Source organism: Gymnodraco acuticeps, unplaced genomic scaffold (assembly GCF_902827175.1).
Source record: "Gymnodraco acuticeps unplaced genomic scaffold, fGymAcu1.1, whole genome shotgun sequence".
Taxonomy (NCBI): domain Eukaryota; kingdom Metazoa; phylum Chordata; class Actinopteri; order Perciformes; family Bathydraconidae; genus Gymnodraco; species Gymnodraco acuticeps.
Window position 1 is genome coordinate 1,798,165 of NW_022992177.1, and position 16,780 is coordinate 1,814,944.

Sequence of the window (16,780 nt, forward strand, 5' to 3'; positions counted from 1 at the left end):
TTTGCTTTTGCAAGCATATTTTGTTCCCCAAAGGATTAGCTAACTGTTTTAAACGAGTAAAAAAAAAAAGTACAAGTGTGCTTTAAAATAAGGTAGGTCAGTCTATCTATAAACATAATTTAATTTAATTCATTTTTTCAGTTGTATGTGTCGGTTTCAGACATATATTTAAAAACCTGCCTTTGGTCTGTGTTTCCCAGTCTATTTTGGTCTGGGTCTGACTCAGCCAGTGTTTGTTGTGTTGCTCATGTTGTTGCCTCCGGTCAGGTGTAGCCATTGCCAACCCTCCCGATTTTCGCGTGAGACTCCCGATTTCATTGCCCTCTCCCGGTTTCCTCCCGGGGTCATATTTATCCCGATTTCTGACAAAATCAGATTTACTCAGGACTGTTTCCACTCGGACTTTAATACAGCTACACCATTGTTTGGTTTCCATGGTAGCGCGTCTCTTTAGTAGCGCGCAACTGAAAGTCTGAGATATATCACAGAAAACAGAACAAGAATCGACAACTCTAGGCAGTGCACTTACAACTACAATAAGCATGTTAATGTTAATATAATACAGCTCCGGCGATCCACTAGCACCTCAGCTCAGAGCCTGACCCCAAACATTGATGAACTTGCACCCAAGATGAGATGCCAAGTATCTGGCTTGAACTAGCATCACAGCAGCAAACTGAGTTTAAATGGATGTTTCCTTCCATGTTGGCCCCTGGTGTGGACTCTTTAATGCCTTTACTTATGTTTACCGATTAGCTACGAACAAAGAACGGGAGGCAACGAAAACACGGTTTAAAGGTGGGGTATGTAATTTTGGAGAAACCAGCTCGAGTGTGCTAGGATTTGAAAATGCACAACCGGAAAAAATCTGCCACTTCCTTACAGAGCCCCTCCTCCAACACACATGAACGCGCACATGACCAATGTGTGCACACAGATGGAAGGCTGACAGGCAGGTAGGCCATCCAGTTATTTTAGCCGGGCCGGCTAAAATGATTGGTCGTGCTTTTTACAGTAGCCTACTCTGGCTTCCACAGGTGACATTTTTGTATGGATTTTTTGTCAAAGCACTTAAGATATTCATTGCTATCGGGATGTTAAGAGCATTCCAATAAACTTTGAGCATGGTACACCTGGAGTATTGCCATTTTTATCGCTATCTCCGACTTTTACTTTTGTACTTTTGTACTTTTAATTTATATTTGAGTGTTGTATGTTTTTGTAATAATGGACCAAGAGTCTCTTTAAATAAAAGATGATGATGATGATGATGTACTCTATTTTATTTTTTATTTTTTTATTTCTTATTATTATTACAATTATTTGTTTAATCTCTCAAAGTGTATCAATATCCCTTGTTGTGAAGCACTTCGAGATTTGTCTTGGCAGATGAGAAGCGCTATATAAATTAAATGTATTTATTTATTTAATTCCATGGAATATAACAAAAAGTGTATCTCGAGCCGGTTTCTCAAACTTACCTACCCCACCTTTAAGTCCCAACAGATTCAAAACAATTCAATCAGTAAACTCTTTTTAGGGTGCAGCTATATGTTTTATTTATTTCAAAGTGGGTCGATTTTAATAGGGTTTTTTTTCCTTCAAATGTGCAGAGGACTCCCCAAGTGCTGTATTTAATTTATTTTAAAGTAGGTATGTGTATCATTTTGGTATTCTCCTTATAATGGTTATTTGTACTCAATTTTATAATATAATAAATAATAAATGTGAAAAAACTGTAGTTTTTGTCTATGATATAACAATAAATACAACTTTATAAGCTATCAAATATGTTTTGCGGCTCCAGCTAAAACAAATTGTTGGAAAAGGGGGAAAAATGGCTCTTTTGGTCAAAAAGGTTGCAGACCCCTGACATAGGCCCAATCCCAAACCACTTCCTCGACCCTACCCCTCCGAGACGGAGGCCCAATCCCAAACCACTCCCTCGACCATACCCCTCCGTGACGGAGTGAACTCCGTCTGTAGCCACACTCGCAGCTCAACGAGGCTCCCTCCTGTCAGATGGAGGGAGTAAATACAGCAGCAAGCTTTGGGACGGCCTCCCCTCTCTCCGGCAGAAACAGGAAATGCCGTAACTGTATGTAACAACGGTTTCAAATCAGCATCTCTTAGAAAAAAAGTTTAAATTAATAACTCAAATAAAACTCCAAACATCTTTCATTGTGTTTCAAAGCTCTTTTAGTTTTAAACCTGATGTTTATAAGCTTCTTAGTTTTTGCAACAGTCTGTAAATATACACAACTTTATAATAAAATGCACGCATTTACCTTTTTCTAGACTAAACACAGGTATGATCCTAAATTAAAAACATATGAGGTTATCATGAGGTTGTTAACATCGCAGTTTATCAGTGGATGTTTGCTGGAACTACTTGTTAACAGCTTGTTTCCTGACGGACACACACAGCGTTGAGACTGGTCAGGTAGAGACCGGTCTCAAGTCAGCCGCTGCAGACTCGCTGTTTGAGGGCTCGATAGCCCACTCCACCCCGCTCCACACTCGTTGGTTTGGAACATCCCTCAATATGGCAGACCCTCCGCGTGAACGCGCAAACTGAGGGGTAGGGTGTAGGGGGCGGTTTGGGAATGGGCCTTAGACAGTGAGAGAGAGGGGCTACATCGGGGCTTGACCCACGTCGCTCAAAACGGCTCAATATGGCACACTAGACACTAATTAGAAGAACACAGACTAAAACAGCAATGTACAGACGAATCAGACAAGACTTAAAAACAACAAGATATTAATTTGTACCCATGTTTCCTATCAGGCTAAATCTTTCTTTTGCATGAAAAATTACTTGAACAACTAATTTGATTATTGTAGATTATATTTCTATCAATGGACTAATTGATAAGTGACACAACTGTTGCAACTCTAAAACATAAACACATAGGACGTGTGCTGGTTTGACCCACGGTTTTAACCATTCAGTTGAGTAATTTGACAGAATAAGAATAGAACATAGTATTTATTTACACACATTTATAACAAAATATCTTATAAAACATTTGTAATATTTGTGTTTCTTTTAGCTGTCCATAAAGTTGAATTATCTTTTAACAGAATAATTTACACGGCCCAACTCTGAGTCTGTAATATGGACGTTTATGGAGGTGAATGCTGTGGAGCAGAGGTTTTTTGTAAAGTTTGAGAAGGGCTTCCAGTGGGGCTTCAAACTGTTTGAGGTCAGACTTAGTGAGTAGAAGTGAACAAATATTACATTGCATATAGCAAAACAAGATCTCATAGAATAGCCTAAATGTATATAATATGGTTAAAGAGATAGTAAAGATACAGTATTTTGGGGGTAGTTTAAGGCAAACTTTTTTTTACATATTTGATCTAGTCTGTTGTTATGTCAAACAACAATATAATGCGGTCTTGGCTGAATGGTTGAGTCTCTATTGGATCAAATAACATATTAATGCTCCCATTAACCTCCAGGAATCGAGCAAATCCAAGTAAACTAAGAGGGCCTATTTTTCAAACTTCCTCTGATTGTCCACAGGTCCACAGTCTTAAAAAGCTTTGCCCAAGAGGATATACACTAACATCCAAAATAAATAGGCAAGAAAACTTGGCAGTAAAACAAAGTGAAATTTGAAAACAAAAAGCAATCATGGCTAGTTCAGAGATTTCATCGCGATGACAGACAGCTTTTGTTCCCTGATCAGTGAGGATACTGACGTACATAGAGGTTCCTCAACACATCCTCACTGAACTGGTAGGTTAGCTTCTTCTTTACTTTCTTAATCTCTCCAGATTTACCATAGTTCCTCAGAGCTCGAGCCATTTTTTGATAGGTCATTTTTTTGCGATTTCCTTTCTGAGTACCCCAGTGGCTGGCCAGGACTTCTTTGTGTTTTGTGGAGAACTGAAAGATGCCCTTGTCCTGGTCTACCCACCAGATACTGTCACTCAGGTCACCTTTTCTTAGCAGGTCCAGGAGGAACTGGTACAAGCGGATTTTCTTCTTGTTGCCTGTGTTGGGAAATATAAAAGTTATTTACACAATTTTGTCCGGCAGTCATCAGATTCCCCAGGTTTTATGTGTAGTGTGATTTCAGGACATTAGGACTTGATGTCATAAGTGTAGAGGAAACTTCTGTGTAGCTATGCAGTGGGAGTCACCGACTCAGGAAGGAGACACGGTAGGAGCAGTAGCTTTGATGTCAAACACATGATGGTTTATTTGGAGTTAACGGCCGGAGGATTCACATCACAAGTCCAAGAGTCAGAGGTTCTGACTTCACGGTAGAGTTGCCACGTCAATTCTGAAGAACTCTACCCCAGACCCATGTATTTAGCTAGTTCAGAGAGCATCATCAACATGCTGCATAACAAGATAGAATGATAACACCTCTATCAGCTGACGCCAACAGGCAGGAACAGGGAGACAAAACACTGAGAGCACAGCAGCCCAAGGTTACAGGTGCCTGTGCTCAGTCAGGACAGTTTGAACTGATACACTGGGTCAAAGTTATGGGCCTTGGAAAATATTCCATAACAATAAGCCTTGGAAATACTCACTAGTGTCCCTCCTGAAGGAGTGTTTGTGTTCTTCTTGTTCATCCTCTCCTTCTGATACTTCGAACGGAGGGCTGACTCCTCTCTGTTCCTCTTCTGAGTAGTAACGTCCAGGAGAGGCAGATGCCTGGTACTGGTAGCACATGGATGGGGTGTAATATGGGATCTTTGGGAGAAATGTAAAGCATGTCATAGTTTGAAGTTTACACAGAGGAGTGATAGAGCTGCACATTTATTTTGTTTTGCAATCGCCCAACGTCTGACATTTTACCCCATTGTACTAAAAGAGGAAGTAAGTCTGCCAAAATAGAATTCAATGCTCTGTAAGACCATGTGATGTAGACGACATTTAAGCGAAAATATTCCAGACTGTCCAAATCATGCACTGCATTTGGAAAGATAAAAGTGCTTTTATGTATTATCTAAATCCATGTCGATTTATTCAAGAGTTTTTCCTAAAATATATTTTGTTGTTATGGTTGCGCAATAGATTCCGTCCAAAGAACCCTCTCTGAGTTACCTAGTAATTCATTCTGGAGCATATATTTTCACACTTTTATGTAAAGTATCAGCAAAAGTGTTTTTTTTGTCTGTGAAACAAAGATTTTATTTCTGCATGCTTGCTGATTTCTCTGTGTCTTTTATCCTAGTCAACGTATATATTGTGGTTTAGAAAGTTGGCTGGATACATCCAGCAGTTTGAATGAGTCAACTTGGGCTTTTTGAAAAATAATCCTAGACATTTTCCAAATTGTTCTGACATGTTATGGACTGAATGAATAATCAGTGGCTTCATTTGAACACTTGACAGACATATTGCTACCTCTGTGCAAAAATGAATGCTACTGTTTATAATAAGATTACATTGAATACATTCTTTAACTCTTCTTATCATTTCAAAAGTCACATATGTAAAGATGAAGTCTTTTCACAGTAGTTTCCTCTCTCATTTCTACACATGAACTCACCTGTGGTGACACAGAGAGAGGAATGAGTGGCGGCTCCAGGTGAAGGGGCAGCGACTCGCTGCTGAAGCGGTACGGCTGCACCAGCTGCTGAGGAGACACGGACTGAAGCTCTATGAGGTGATTCACCGGAGAATTCTCAAAGTCTGTCGGGTGGACACGCTCCGTGTGGAAAGTCCATCTGTGATCTGAAAAGTGACTGAAGGTAAGGCACTCAGTAGTGTGATGATTTTTGCTACTGTTGAAACCAATCGTCTCACCTTCATATATCTCCCCCACATTAGTGAGGTAGGGGTACAGCTCTGTAGGGGGGCGATAACTCTCTGGTTCATTTGGAATGATTCCCTCTGACACCTTGTATTGGAGAAAAAGTTGATTTTGTCACAGACAAAGTAAATGTTTGAGTCTCTTTGTACTGGCAAAATTAAGAGGAAATATTTAAATTAGCTGATGCACTAGAATTTACATGGCTTGATCGTTATTAATCTCAACATAAAGACGAAAACAGTAATAGAATAAAGAAACCGAACAGAGGTCCCCAAGGGAAATATATAAGTCCACATGAGGGCAAGTACTGTTAGGAGATAATTTCGCAGCAACAATTATAATTTTCACAGCAAAAATAATATACGTCCGCATTAAACACAAACAAAACTCACACACAAAGCCTTCATGTTAATCAATCAACTAAATTCAATGCCACACTTTGGTCACTTGAATTACTTGATTACTAGCCATGTTAACCCAAAAACAGTAGAACAAATGGAAAAATATCCTAAAGGTCACAAACTATGATCAAAGACAAGCCAATTAACAATGAAGCAGCAGCACTTACAGATGATATGACATATCCCTCCATCATGTAAACAAGACAGCATGAGAGTCTTAGTTCTTAAAGTTTGTAATGAACGTTAACTTTTTCCTATTGCTTCACCGAAACACGCGACGTCGATGGCTTCACCAGACAAAAGGGAACTGAAAGTGAGAAACAAGCTGGACCCTACACAGTCTGCGTTCATATCAACCAATTGTCTAATTCATATGATCAGATAGTTCCTGATGGCCGAATGTCATCTAGCCAATCATACGTACATGCATTTCCTGCATTATAAAAGAGGTATTTGTGCAAGGGCTCACAATGATTCCTCTTTTTTGAGAGTAGATTATAGGCGGTTACAGTTGATCTTCAATTATTTAAACACTTTGTTATTGCAGAGAAATGGTTATAGCAGCAGGTATTGTGTGTAGTTTAAACATTATGTTTTCACTTAACTGTACAAAAAAACTATAGGCATTTATAAACTATCCAAAAATGATTGTGTAAACAGTCACGCTGTTAAAATAGACGTTTCTTGTTATCACACATACTCAATGGTGTGCCCTGTATGCCTCAACTTCCCCCTTTGTCAGGATGCAGTGATGTGACCTTAGAAAAACCTTAAGACATTTAAATTGTTATTTAATTTAACACAAATCAGGCTTTCTTACACTTGCGGTACAGGAAAATATGATTTGCTTTTTTTCTTAATATTAATCACAACTAAATCCCTGCCAAGTTTACTCATAGCACATGAGAGCTACTGTACATAGGAGCTGAAACCAAAAATAAAGTTTGGATTCGAGCTTGTTCCTCTTTTAGTTTGGCATTATGGTTTAAATTGAGGAAGTATTGACCATGAGAATGAAACCAGTGAAACATGACTGAAATGTCCGGAGCCACTGTGTCCTTTCTTTGTGTTGTAATATTCCTGCTATGTTAGACATTATGATCTTAAAAGTAATAATTTATGATTGAATTTAATGGTAGATACTAGACGACTACTTTTTAAGGCTTTACAAATAAATGATACTTTATGTCAAATCAAACAATGATGAAAATTATATTCTATTGTTTGATATGTTTTGCCTTGTTGGGATGGAAAGCTACCAGAGGCAATCTGCTGGATGTAATGAAACTGTTTCCTGTTTACCAGACAGAGGACAATGAGGCCCAGTGTTTGGTTTAATTAGGACTGTCTTCAAGTGTTTCTAACTGAACATTTTAGACAACAGCAGCCGAGTTGATACAACATATGAAGCTTGAGCTGAGGGTGGGTACTTCCTGTAGTGACTGTGTCAAACTTCAGCCATCCTGTCATGCTCCACTGTAAGTGCAGCTCTGGGGCTTTTTGTGCTTTCAAACATTTGCTCTGGCTCCATCTACTGGAAGGAAATATTGGACTGACCAGTATCTAGGCTAGACTGAGTTCAGAGGCAGAGAGGAGACAACCAAAATAGCTCATCGAGGCCCATATTTATTTATCCCCCGCATCGGAATGGCTTATTTCGTCATCAGTTGACACATTTGAGGAATGATGGCTTCAGGGATTCATCGGAATTTCAGATTTCCATGTATTGCTGAAATTGCTCCCCACCTCAACTAGTATAGTGACAGCAGCAGCAGCAGCAGCAGCCAGGAGCGGAGCCCTGTTGTCCCGTGGATCTATCACGGTACCGAGGCGAGATACGGATGGAACATGGCTGCTATGAGGACTTTAACCGTGGCAGGTCTCTTTTTGGCATTTTGCGCGTTGGGACTGATAGCAGTGGCGATCAGCACGGACAACTGGTACGAGACTGATGCGAGGAGGCACCGGGAGCGCTGCAAGAATTACTCAAACAAAAGAAACGACCCCGGCTACATTTACATCTCCAACAACAACCTTCCACTTCGCATGTTGCCAAAAGAGAGAAATGTGGAGTGGAGGAGCGGCGAGACGCTGCTGCGGGCTAAGCGGCACTTCTTGCCTCCTGCCCCGGCCATGGAGTCCCTCTGCAGTCGGCAGTTCAACTCCACCATCACCGGGCTGTGGAGAAAGTGCCACCGAGGCGGATTTGACTTGGAGATAGAGGATTTTATCTTTAAAGGTTTGGCTTCTAATGGGCATATTTTCTGCTGAATTGTGTTTGTTCTGCACATCTGTGTTGTTGTGTGCGAGGCGCTGTCAGTGAACACTTTGTGCACGAATGCGCTATCCAAGGTGCTGATGCTGCGCACAGACCCTCGAGGCCTACGCAGTATTACAGTACAGGTCGACGTTCCGTGTTGTTTCCAGCACGAAATGGGCAAGCTGTGGTAACAGAACCCGAGAGATGAGTACAATAAGCTACTCCACAATGCTGTGTGGGTGGATGGGTGGGTGGTGGTAGAAGGGGGTTGTGTGTGTTTTTATTTTTTTTAGGGAAGGGGGTGGCAGCAGAGAGCCTTGTGATATCCTCTTCATCTGATCTCAGTGCTTATGTGACATCCTCTTTGTGTTGTTTACATCCACAGGATTGGTTCCACGCTGCACACGAATAAAATACTACTACTCATCTTCAACGCTGCCCAAAAACCTGCCAATCAATCTGACTAAGACAATAAGGCAGGATGAGTGGCACGCGCTCCGTGAGTTGCTCATTATGCGTTTTTTCTATGATGAATTTGATGTTTGTTGGTGCCAACAGACACTTGTCACCAACAAACCCTGTCGCTTCTCTTTGCAGACCTCCAGAGGATGACTGCCAGTTTCATAGGCATGGCCATATCCATCATCCTGTTTGGATGGGTCATAGGCGTGCTGGGCTGCTGCAAGGAGCATGATCTGATGCAGTATGTGGCCGGACTCCTCTTCCTCATGGGAGGTAAGGTATGAAGAGAGAGCACTACCCTGCATCACCACAGAGGGGCAGTGAAGTCTTTGTGAAAGAGAGGGTGGTGCATCAGAGGAATTCAAATGGGTTGTCTGACTTTGTATTCCTTCTCCTCTCTGGCAGGGACATGCTGCATTATCTCCCTCTGCACATGTGTGGCTGGCATCAACTTTGAACTGTCCCGCTATCCTCGCTACATGTTTGGAATACCAGAGGACATCAGTCACGGTTATGGCTGGTCCATGTTTTGTGCCTGGGGCGGACTGGGCCTGACGCTGCTGGCTGGCTTCCTGTGCACGCTCGCTCCTTCCCTCTACCCTCCACACACCTCAGTGGTGCACAAGCCCAGGCCAGAGAACGGATGTGTGTGACAGGCCGATGCACGTCTAACAGACACCTGTCTCATCCTGAAGCCGTGACGTGCCCTGCTCCACAGACAGTTACACACAGGGACTCAGAGCAGGAAAGCCTTCACACAGCTTGGCACAGAGAAAGCACAGGCCTCTCGCTCACATGAAAATAAAAAGAGGAGACATTTGGCTGAAGATGATTTCAGTTCCTCTGGTGCTTTCCCTCTGTCCTCTCTTTACGAATGAACTCTTCAGTGTTAATTGCTTGCTCTTCAAGAGGAAAATAGTTATACAAAATGTCCTCCTGTAAAGTCTGCCAGTGGGAGAAGAAAAAAAGAGAAAAATAAACACTGGCAGACAATCAATAGCACAACTTTGAAATCTGTATCAAAATATGGATGTGTAACGTCACATTTGAAAGGGCAACAGTGTATCATTATTTACCCATTTAAAACAATTATGTACATGTACTTTTTGAATTGTATGCAGATGCATTTGTGTTTATTCAAGGTAAATATGAACATTAAGACCAAACTGTGTTTGAGGAAAATGTGTTGTTGTTCTTGAGGTCTTACTCCCATCAAAATATTTTTGAAAAATAAAACAGCCTTGCAAAATAATTCTTTCTTGCTGTGTAACACTGAACAGACGCCATATAAACGTATTTGAGGTCATCTTTTCTCTTGCATTATGACATGAGTCCACTGGTATGTCAGCAGAGAGGCTTGCTAATGGAGTCAAAGCATCAACAGCAGCTGTTTCTGTTAGTTTTACAAGGAGTCTATTTTGTATAACCACTTCTGAACACTTCAATGTGCAAATGTAAGCAACCCAAACTTACAAAACCTCCAAACTTAGTAACTCCTTTTCACTATTGCGTTGCTAATATCCCATTTTGTTATCTTTACAGATTTATAATGTTCCGCTGCAGCCTAGAAGGACATCCCTGTCGTTGGATTAAACCATAGTGGCCACTGGACATTGTTTTTGTAAGTATTATACATTATTTTATATGTTTTAAAAGTAAGAATTTAATTTGGAATAACATATACATCTTAAACCTATACTAAAGAAGAGGTCCTTTTGCAGTGTTACATTGCTGCATTGCTCTGAACTCTGTCTGGTAACAGTGACACAGAACACCTGCACCTCCTGGATGTGCCCACTGTATTAAAAAGTAATTTAAGGCCCTCTTACTTATACACAAAGTCCTGGCTATTTAAAGAGTGCATTACATTTCATGAGCTCAGTCATATGTCACAGTTCACTCTGCACAGTGACTACTGCTGGCAGAAACATGTCGTGGAAATAATTACCCTGAACTGTGATGTGTTTAAATGGCCAGTGCTTCAAAAGTGAGCATGAGTGCATGTCTGAGTACATATGGCTGGCTGAGCAGTGCTGGAAAGCAACCAAGTGCATTTACACCAAGTGTTTTACTTAACTACCATTTTGAGTTACTTTGTACTTCTAGTCCACTACATTTTGGAGGTTCAATTTGACCTTTAACCCTACTACATTCAACTGATAGTATAAGTTACAAGTTACTTCACTTCAATATAAAATATATATAATAATAATATATATAAATCGTAAATTATATTATATTGTCATAGTTTATGACAATATCATATCATTTATTGTCACCAAAAGTATTTAAAGTTATGATAAGCTCCACCTGTACCGGCTGCAACGTTAATGTGATGAACACATGGATAAATATAACCAAATAACATTATTTTAAGATGGGTATAAATCACACTTTTACTTTTGGTAAAAGGGGGTATACTTTATCCAGATTTTAGTTAAAGCAGTTTAAAATGACTTGTCTTAACTCAAGATCCACTCCTAAACCATTTCTAAAGCTTTTAACCACATTTAATGGTCTTCATCAGAGAATGTTTTTTGCCCAGTGGGAGTTTTTGAAAGCTCCGGGAAAAAAAGCTTAGTAACCAGGTTGATGAGGACCATGAGATAAGGTCAAAATCCTCCGGAACAAGCCAGAAAGTTAACCTTAAAGGGAAATGTATCCGCCATCTATGTGGATGTCCAAACAGGGCTAATGGTAAATACAGCCAATTTAAGCATTATAATCCTTAGTGTGTGTTGACTGAGAAAGATGAGTTCTCTTACATGTACCAGAAAGCATTGCCTGAAGGCTCGGCTAATCCTCTTGCCTCAGCCTCAGCCTCTCTCTGACTTCTTCAGCCATACAGTCTGGCGCAAACAAATATGGCTGAGAATCTGAGCCAATGTGAACGCTGTCAAATGTCCACAACATTGTCTGGGGTGTTATTTTTGCAAAATGAGTAGTTTTCAACACGATGAAGTTTTGTTTTTGAGTGCCATCGAGATCCCAGGCTCTGGTTGCTCAGAGGCGGAGAGTAAACTGCGAATGGATCTGGCCCTTCGTACATCCAGGACATGGTTAAACCGTACACCCCAGCGCGTGCACTACGCTCTGCATTAGCCAAACGACTCGCTGCGCCCTCGCTGCGCCCTCGCTGCGCCCTCGCTGCGAGGGGGACCCAAGTTCCCATCGGCGAAAACACGTGGGTTTGCTGTCCTGGCTCCAGGATGGTGGAATGAGCTCCCCATTGACATCAGGACAGCAGATAGCTTGCACATCTTCCGGCGCAAACTGAAAACTCATCTCTTTCGACTCCACTTCGAGCGATAGAACTATTAACAAAGCACTTATATACTAATAAAGGACTGGCTTATCTAAAGCCAGTTGAGTAGCACTTGAAATGTTTGGCTCTATGAAACCTGATGTACTTATATGATTCTGTTTTCTTCAAGGTTGTGTCTTCCTGGTCGAATGTACTTATTGTAAGTCGCTTTGGATAAAAGCGTCAGCTAAATGCAATGTAATGTAATGTAATGTAAACTCTACTAACAACAATTGTATCATTGTCAGGTCAAATGATGCTGCTGGATGCAGGAAGAACAACAGATTTTGCAGCAATGAACTCATCTTTCTTGGTCAATTTAGCACACACTGAGGGGCTGATTGCTTCAAATGTATACATTTACCCTCAAATCTGATTAGATATCAGATTAAAGGTGGAAACAATTTCCTTTTAATTTGGAATTATGTTGTCAAAATCATTCTATTGTAATTCAAGTGTGAGTTTTTTTTTTCAACAAGGACTCCTGCATACTGTAAAACATTTAGTGTCAGATGTAGCTGACAGATGGTTACACTATTAGTAGTATTATCCGGTAGTATTCATTGCAGGGATAATAATGGTGGGACTAGTAGCAGCTCTCAAATAGCTCTCATCTTTCTAATAATAACACAGTAGAGGCCTGTGGTTTTGGGGCTTCATTTTCTGCACAGAGAGGGATCAGTGCTCTCAGGTCATCCCCGCTCTGCATTCCTGACCTTTCTTTGTTTGTTCTTAGAATATTTCAGCGAGGAGAATTAATTCTTCTAACAGTGTCCTTGAGGCTCAGACCTTCCTCCATCTCAGCATAAGGGGCTTTAAACAAATCAATGGAAACATTTTTGTATAGGTGGAATTAACTGTTTAGCCAAAAAAGACAAATTAAGTAGCATGTGTGGGTTTAGTGAGACGCTCTACCTTTTCCTTACTCAGTGGAAATATCTAACTTTCAATCATTCAATCAAATATTGTGAGCCCTGTGCAGTACCTCTGGAAATTAGGAGCCATATTGGGTTTCTCTCTGGGTTTTTTGACAGGGTTGGCCAACACTGTGCTGAGCTACAGAGAAATGTTTTTAAAAAAGGGTCCCCAAGGGGAAGCTGGGCTGTGAGGAAAACCAGACAGAGGAAATCACACCCAGTTGCGCTCACATCTGCACAGACACGACCTGTAAAAGTGGGCACGCTTATAGCAGTTACTCTGTGGTTGTTACAGACTTTGACAGGAACAAGAGTTTTAAACGGTAGTTAAAAACAGAAACCACACTTATTTCTACAAAAGGCATTTCAAATATTAAATTAAAGACAATGCAAATGAAAACATCCTGAGAGTAGGTTTATGTGTCTGTGTGACCCTGCAGGATAGAGTTAATGCCTTTTATAAGATTTTAAAACAACTTTCCTTCTATAAACAATGTCTCTGAACATCATTTGTATGTCGACAGCAGAACAGCAAGAGAGTTTAATTTTTAAGAGATTTAAACAAGCTGCACGTCATTTATAAGTATATTTTTAGTACATTGACATAATCCAAAACCACTCAGAATTTCAACACAAAGACATTTCATATAAACCACACACTTTATAGACCATGAAAGAGAAAGGAATAGATAATGACGACAGTGGCCGCCTTGGACAACCATACTTTATTTTCCAGTAGATGACTTCCAGATGGAAATGGGAGGCAATGACAGACTTTAGACCAAGGCCACTCGACTGGACAGTCGGGTCTGCCACTTTAAGTGTCAACTACACTTGTGACAGACAAATCAAAAGTTCCGATTTCAAACGTTTTTTTTTTGTACTGTTTATGTAAACCTCAAACTTCAAAAGGTGGAGATTGTTTTAAAAAATAAAGTATAGTTTGTGTCTCAGGACAAATAAGTAAAGTATGAGTAACATTTTTTAAAGTAAAAGGGGAAATTAAGATTGTATGAATAATAAACATAAATTGTATATTGTATATACACAACATCATTTAAACCATTCAGACAAAACAATTGCTATAGATTTAGATGCTGACACTTGAAAGTCTTTATACTCTTCTGGAGAAAAAAAAAACTCTTCCAGAGAGGTGGCACAGAGGGCTCCATGCAGATTGATGTTCACATTTCCCTCCTGACTCAGAGGAATGCCTTCATGTTTGTGTTAGCTTCCTTCAATGTCACATGTTCAAGGAGTGGGTAACCAAAGTTCAGAGATATTCAAGATATTATTCATAAGTCACACATAACTTTCCAGTTGTTTGTTGAACTGGAGGGTCTGTTTCTCAAACACTCACACACATTCCCTCACAAACACACACACTAAGCTTTCAATTCGCACACTATGAGCCAACATTGAGAAATTCTGTCTTCAGGCGGCTCAGTCTGGTGCCATGGCTGCGGATGATGAGAGACAGCAGCTCGTGTTTATCTTTCAGCCCCACGGAGATGTCTGTAGTCTCCCTCAGAGCTCCCCGGATGTCACTCACTTGCTTCATCACATATACGTTCAGCTGCTGCTCCTCTCTCAACTCTGTTTCCTGACTTTCTTTAAACTTTACCTCCAGCTCCAGCAGAGACTTGTCCACGTCTGAAAAAGCCTCGCCGATCTGAGAGATCTCTCTCTGGAGGAACTTGCCGTAGCTGTCCTCTCCGTCCAGGTCGTGCGTCACGGTGCGGCCGATGCTCTCCAGCAGGCGCGCCGTGTCCTCCGCCTGCAGCTTGGAGATGATTAAGTCGTCCCTCACCACGGAGTCCCTCTCTTCAGAGGCCCCACAGGGATAAACGTCCGAGAATTTAAACAGCATCTGGCAGTTCTCCGGGTCTACCGTCTCCTCGTAATCTCCGTCCGGGACAAAGAAGTGGTGGAAGGTGCCATTGGAGATCTCCGGTTGGAGGGGCCCGGTGTAGACTGCCGAGGCGCACGGCAAACATGAGAGTAGGACGAGCAGCAGCGGGACGGGTTCCATTATGCACCTCCTCTCTGTCTTTGGCGAACAGCATCTGCACTGGCTGCCGGATCCGGAGCACAGTTTTCATCCCGACTCATGTTACAATGTCCCCCGTCACTAAAAGGCGCAGACCGCCTGTTTAAGACCGGAGGGCCCCTGCTGGCGCTGGTTACTTACTCAAAACACACTCTCCAGCGGAAGTCCCAATGAACATTCTATCTCAGTTTACACGTTTAAACTATTTACTTGAGTTATATTACCACGTAAAACAAATGTTATATAACCAGAGCTTGTCGTCATAATCGTAAGAAATCACGATCTTCAAGATCACCAAATGTTGACATGAATACTTTTTTCACATAAAACCTGCATAAAACCAAAGTTCTCTTCAAAAAGTTTTTCATTACAGCAAAGACAAGTATTTTCAAACAACAACAACAACAACAACAGTGCGGTAAGATGCATTAAAAGGAAAATATAAATTACAAAGCAAATACAAATAACAGAAGACTTTAAATAAATATTTAAAAACAAATCCTTGAATGAAGTACAACCACATGTCCACAGTCCACTAACTTAGCTCTGATTTTAGGCTCCTAGCCATGGAGGAGTGTGAGGGGGAAAAGCTTTCCCTTTAAGGTGGTCCCTAAAAGACCCTGCAATGCCAGCACAGTGGCTGCTTAGGCTCCATTATTGAATGCCATTGTGCACTCAAGGGATACTGTACACTCATAGGAGGCCATCCAGCATTCAATCATCAGAAGTCTGGGGAGAAAGCAAATGATCAGTTAGGTCTCTTTAGCTGCAGTAAGCCCTGCCAGCTGCAGTCCACATTGATTCAAGCGATAGAACTATTAACAAAGCACTTATATACTAATAAAGGACTGGCTTACCTAAAGCCAGTTGAGTAGCACTTGAAATGTTTTTGCTCTATGAAACCTGATGTACTTATATGATTCTGTTTTCTTCAAGTTTGTATTTTGTTGGTCGAACGCACTTATTGTAAGTCACTTTGGATAAAAGCATTAGCTAAATGCAATGTAATGTAATGTAATGAGAGGGATACAGATGAGTCGTCATTAGGAAGACATTTATTGGTGTAGTGCAGTTGGACCATATTATTTTCCAATCTAGTTCCCGACCGTCGCTGCCAAGCTCCCTCTCCCATGCCCTTTGGACAGCAGACTTAAGTGAGCAATCAAGTATACATTGTTAAATATGTGTCACTGTCCCCCAAGAGCCCAGCCGCGGACCAAAGCCTTTTCCAGGACATTTATTTTACACTTTAAATATTCAAGGCCTGACTGAATTCAATCCACTGTCAGTCCAAGTCTTGCATTTATTACCTTATTCTCACTCACTTGTATTGATAAATAAATAATATCTCTTATTTAATAATTCAGGAATGATGCCAACAAGTTACATGTATGGTATATCTATTCTACCATCAGCTTTGTGCTATGGTCATAGAATACATACACAAATTAATAATTTAAAAGGAAATTATGGATCAGTTTTGCTTTTCATTAAATCGCGTAAGTAATTCCAAAAAACCACATGCAATAAAATACTAGAGGGTGACGTTAATACTGTACATGGGAATATCATTTCCAAAAGGTTACTTTTAACAATAAATATAGTA

The 16,780-nt window shown here is 40.8% G+C and overlaps 3 protein-coding genes across 3 annotated transcripts; 1 reads left to right on the plus strand and 2 right to left on the minus strand.

Moving 5' to 3' along the window:
- Positions 1–2,970: 2,970 nt before the first annotated feature.
- Positions 2,971–6,560, minus strand: spi1a (Spi-1 proto-oncogene a). Its single transcript, XM_034204718.1, has 5 exons — positions 6,349–6,560; positions 5,774–5,867; positions 5,517–5,701; positions 4,552–4,714; positions 2,971–4,002 (listed from the first exon to the last, which is right to left on the minus strand). The coding sequence occupies exons 1-5, from the start codon at positions 6,373–6,375 to the stop codon at positions 3,692–3,694; spliced, it is 780 nt and encodes a 259-aa protein (XP_034060609.1). The 5' UTR covers positions 6,376–6,560; the 3' UTR covers positions 2,971–3,691.
- A 1,033-nt stretch (positions 6,561–7,593) lies between these two features.
- Positions 7,594–10,155, plus strand: si:ch211-87j1.4 (transmembrane protein 178B). The gene is made up of 4 exons (XM_034204717.1): positions 7,594–8,420; positions 8,827–8,940; positions 9,039–9,176; positions 9,309–10,155. Exons 1-4 carry the CDS (start codon positions 8,030–8,032, stop codon positions 9,554–9,556), a joined length of 891 nt encoding a protein of 296 aa, XP_034060608.1. The 5' UTR covers positions 7,594–8,029; the 3' UTR covers positions 9,557–10,155.
- Positions 10,156–13,686: 3,531 nt separating this feature from the next.
- Positions 13,687–15,235, minus strand: fibina (fin bud initiation factor a). The gene has a single exon (XM_034204720.1). It carries the CDS (start codon positions 15,154–15,156, stop codon positions 14,530–14,532), a length of 627 nt encoding a protein of 208 aa, XP_034060611.1. The 5' UTR covers positions 15,157–15,235; the 3' UTR covers positions 13,687–14,529.
- Between the last annotated feature and the right edge of the window lie 1,545 nt (positions 15,236–16,780).